We start from the raw sequence: 1225 nt of genomic DNA on the forward strand, positions 1-1225 counted from the left end.
CCTCTGTCTGTCTGCTGGGATGTTGTATCTCTCTGTCTGTCTGCTGGGATACTGTATCCCTCTGTCTGTCTGCTGGGATGTTGTATCCCTCTCAGCCCGGGTCTGTCTGCTGGGGTGTTGTATCCCTCTGTCTGTCTGCTGGGATACTGTATCCCTCTGTCTGTCTTCTTTGTTACTGTATCCCTCTGTCTGTCTGCTGGGATGTTGGCCCTACATGACCTAAATTGCATGGGTTGGGGCGTAAAAAACAGCTACATTTGTTCCCCCTGGGTGTTCCAGACTGCTGTGAGAACGCGGGTCTGTCCCGTGAGTGTGTACCAGAGTGTGTGAGCCAGCAGACCGCCAGCTCCTCCCACCCCGCGTGTCGGCGCGACCGCCCCAAGATACTGGGCTGCTTCGCTGGTGAGAGATGTTCTGTTGTCTTGTTTGTTTTAGTGACAGTTTTACGGCACTTGCAGCCCAATTTTTGGCAGCTTGGTGAAATGAGCCGCTCGTCAAAACCATGACATTGAAGAAACTGGCATTTTCCAGCTAGTTTGGCTATTTTTATCGAAGTTCTGTTTTTTGGCTTAAAATGTGTAATATTCCTCTATGACCCGATCTTATGTTTTCTGTATCTCTATCACACAATATGTATTCTAACATGTTTTCTGTATCTCTATCACACAATATGTATTCTAACACGTTTTCTGTATCTCTCTATCACACAATATGTATTCTAACATGTTTTCTGTATCTCTATCACACAATATGTATTCTAACATGTTTTCTGTATCACTCTATCACACAATATGTATTCTAACATGTTTTCTGTATCTCTCTACGCCAGACGGCCAGGACCATGCGGTGTGCTGTGAGAGCTCGGGTCTGCCGGCAGAGTGCCTGCCCCTGTGTCGCGGACACCCCATGGGTTCGAACCTGCTGGTCGCAACCTGTCTCAGCTACAAACACGAGGGGATCATTCTGAGCTGTCTGCTGGAGAGTAGTGGTAAGATGGGATGATCCCTGGAGAGTAGTGGTGAGATGGGATGATCCCTGGAGAGTAGTGGTGAGATGGGATGATCCCTGGAGAGTAGTAGTGAGATGGAATGATCCCTGGAGAGTAGTGGTGAGATGGGATGATCCCTGGAGAGTAGTGGTGAGATGGGATGATCCCTGGAGAGTAGTAGTGAGATGGAATGATCCCTGGAGAGTAGTGGTGAGATGGGATGATCCCTGGAGAGTA

The 1225-nt window shown here is 48.4% G+C and overlaps 1 protein-coding gene across 1 annotated transcript in view; it reads left to right on the forward strand.

The window, feature by feature from the left end:
* Positions 1-1022, forward strand: part of LOC106013847 (Ig-like and fibronectin type-III domain-containing protein 1) — a 4572-nt gene extending 3550 nt beyond the window's left edge. Inside the window, exons 2-3 of the mRNA XM_013090614.2 lie at positions 280-402; positions 830-1022. Of these exons, the coding sequence (XP_012946068.1) occupies positions 280-402; positions 830-1002 (296 nt within the window). The 3' untranslated portion in view covers positions 1003-1022. The remainder of the gene's footprint in view (positions 1-279; positions 403-829) is intronic.
* Positions 1023-1225: the final 203 nt, after the last annotated feature.

Source organism: Aplysia californica, unplaced genomic scaffold, assembly GCF_000002075.1.
Source record: "Aplysia californica isolate F4 #8 unplaced genomic scaffold, AplCal3.0 scaffold01367, whole genome shotgun sequence".
In the NCBI taxonomy this organism is placed as follows: domain Eukaryota; kingdom Metazoa; phylum Mollusca; class Gastropoda; order Aplysiida; family Aplysiidae; genus Aplysia; species Aplysia californica.